Source organism: Lactuca virosa, chromosome 9, assembly GCF_052849685.1.
Source record: "Lactuca virosa cultivar CGN04683 chromosome 9, Lactuca_virosa_CGN04683_v6, whole genome shotgun sequence".
Classification (NCBI taxonomy): Eukaryota; Viridiplantae; Streptophyta; class Magnoliopsida; order Asterales; family Asteraceae; genus Lactuca; species Lactuca virosa.
Window position 1 is genome coordinate 120,034,971 of NC_136434.1, and position 1,870 is coordinate 120,036,840.

Here is a 1,870-nt window from a genome sequence, read left to right on the forward strand (position 1 = left end):
TTCTCTCATCACCGATATGAGGTTCATGTTGGCGTAAGGGTTTCCGATTTAATTTTGAATTTTTACAAACGACTTCTATTCCAGATGATTTCGAGTTCTTGCATCAGAAACATCAACAACGTAGGTTTGATTTTGATTGTTTTGGTTCTTGTTACCTGTATCTAATCTTTTTGTTTTTGAAATAAAAAACAAGAAACAAACACTTGATTGTTCTTAGATGAGACTTATATATAACCTAACGACATAGAATTCAAACCCAAAAAAATTTCATCATCTTTCATTTTTAGGCTTACATGTATGGCGCATCTAACACCACATAAAGGTTAACCCATTGCATGGGATATATTATAAGGTCATAATGACCAATTTTCAATTTTCAATATATGCCTGCTACAGTGACAAGACAGACTTTTTTTTTTTAATTAACTTGACATGCATGGACCAACATCAATACCATAAACAGTTTGTAGTGATAGCAAGAGAAACATATCTGTTTCTACCAAAAGTAACATTTCAGTTAGTATGGAATAACACGGAAACAAAGGTGGTGGAATTTTCATGAATAGATATTGGACCATACATATCAACCTATATATGGCTCCTTCTAACTTTGGTTATTGAATGCACGGCAATTCTAATCTTTATTTTACAACCAAAAAAAAAAAAGATATAAAATTCACAATTTGCCAAGTTTGAAAAGAGAGATTACAATAATATATTAAAAACACTCAAAACTATAACTTAGGATGATCATTACCTATATATCTATTGACCATCTCTATATCACATATAAACATACACATTCACACCACAACACATACCAGTAAACACGTACCTTGTGTCCTTGTTCAAGCATCACCTTATTATAATATTAAACCGTACATAGATTGCTTGACAGAAAGCTGCAGCCACTTTAATTATCCGTGGCCAGCGGGGACACTTCCACCACCACCACCATGCCCTCCTCCATGAGCTCCACCACCACTAGACCCATAGCCATAACCAGACCCTCCGGCATGAGCTCCACCACTACCAGACCCATAGCCATAACCAGAGCCTGAACCACTCCCACTCCCACTACCAGAACCATAACCAAACCCATAACCCTTACCAAACCCATTAGCAGACCGGCCTGACCCTGACCCGTAACCCCAACCGCTCCCAGGGCTTGACCCATAGCCCCAACTATAGTCCCAGTTCGGACCATGGGCTGAACCAGAAGCCCCAGTTGGGCTCGAATTGGACACTTGGTTCACAAGGGTCTTTCTTCCACCTTTAGGATCGTATGCCAAAGTAGCACTAGACATGCCGATGAAGAGAACAATGACAGCGATATGGTATGTTTTCAAGTGCATCTTGATCATAATTTCTAAAGTTTTTTGTTTAGTGGTTTATATAATGTGCGGACTTTGTTGGATTATATAATGATGATCGGGTGATGATTATGGTGCATGAGGGGGGTATTTTGTAACTTGACATACGGTGTTCATGAGTACCTGTGAATGGCTCTAAGATCCTCACTGTACACTTGTTGGAATCTTGAAGGTGGATGTGATATAGGGAAAGTCATCTGCCACTTGTATTTTGCACCACCGGCCAGGCCTCCCCCAACTATGGTAATAAAGTAATTTCCTACAAAAAAATTATATCCAAACAAAATTTAGGTCGACAATTATATATAAATATTTCATACACAACGTTACGCAGTTGGTCATATGGTTTTTCAAAACACAATGATTCAGTATAGCTATTAAATTGTTCATGTGATGGTCTTTGTGGTTTTTTTTTTTTTTTACGTGATTCATCTTTATTGCATATAAAATGATTTTTCTATTTTTTTTTTATTTTTTATATATTATTTATTTTTTTC

At 36.8% G+C, this 1,870-nt stretch overlaps 1 protein-coding gene across 1 annotated transcript; it reads right to left on the reverse strand.

Annotated features, from left to right (window-relative positions):
• Nucleotides 1-691: 691 nt before the first annotated feature.
• LOC145135731 (uncharacterized) lies at nt 692-1,413 on the reverse strand. The gene has a single exon (XM_079069968.1). It carries the CDS (start codon nt 1,362-1,364, stop codon nt 918-920), a length of 447 nt encoding a protein of 148 aa, XP_078926094.1. The 5' UTR covers nt 1,365-1,413; the 3' UTR covers nt 692-917.
• Nucleotides 1,414-1,870: the final 457 nt, after the last annotated feature.

Bases quoted from the DNA above. Each gene is read 5' to 3' on its own strand.
- LOC145135731 (XM_079069968.1), bottom strand. From the start codon at position 1,364: ATGATCAAGATGCACTTGAAAACATACCATATCGCTGTCATTGTTCTC.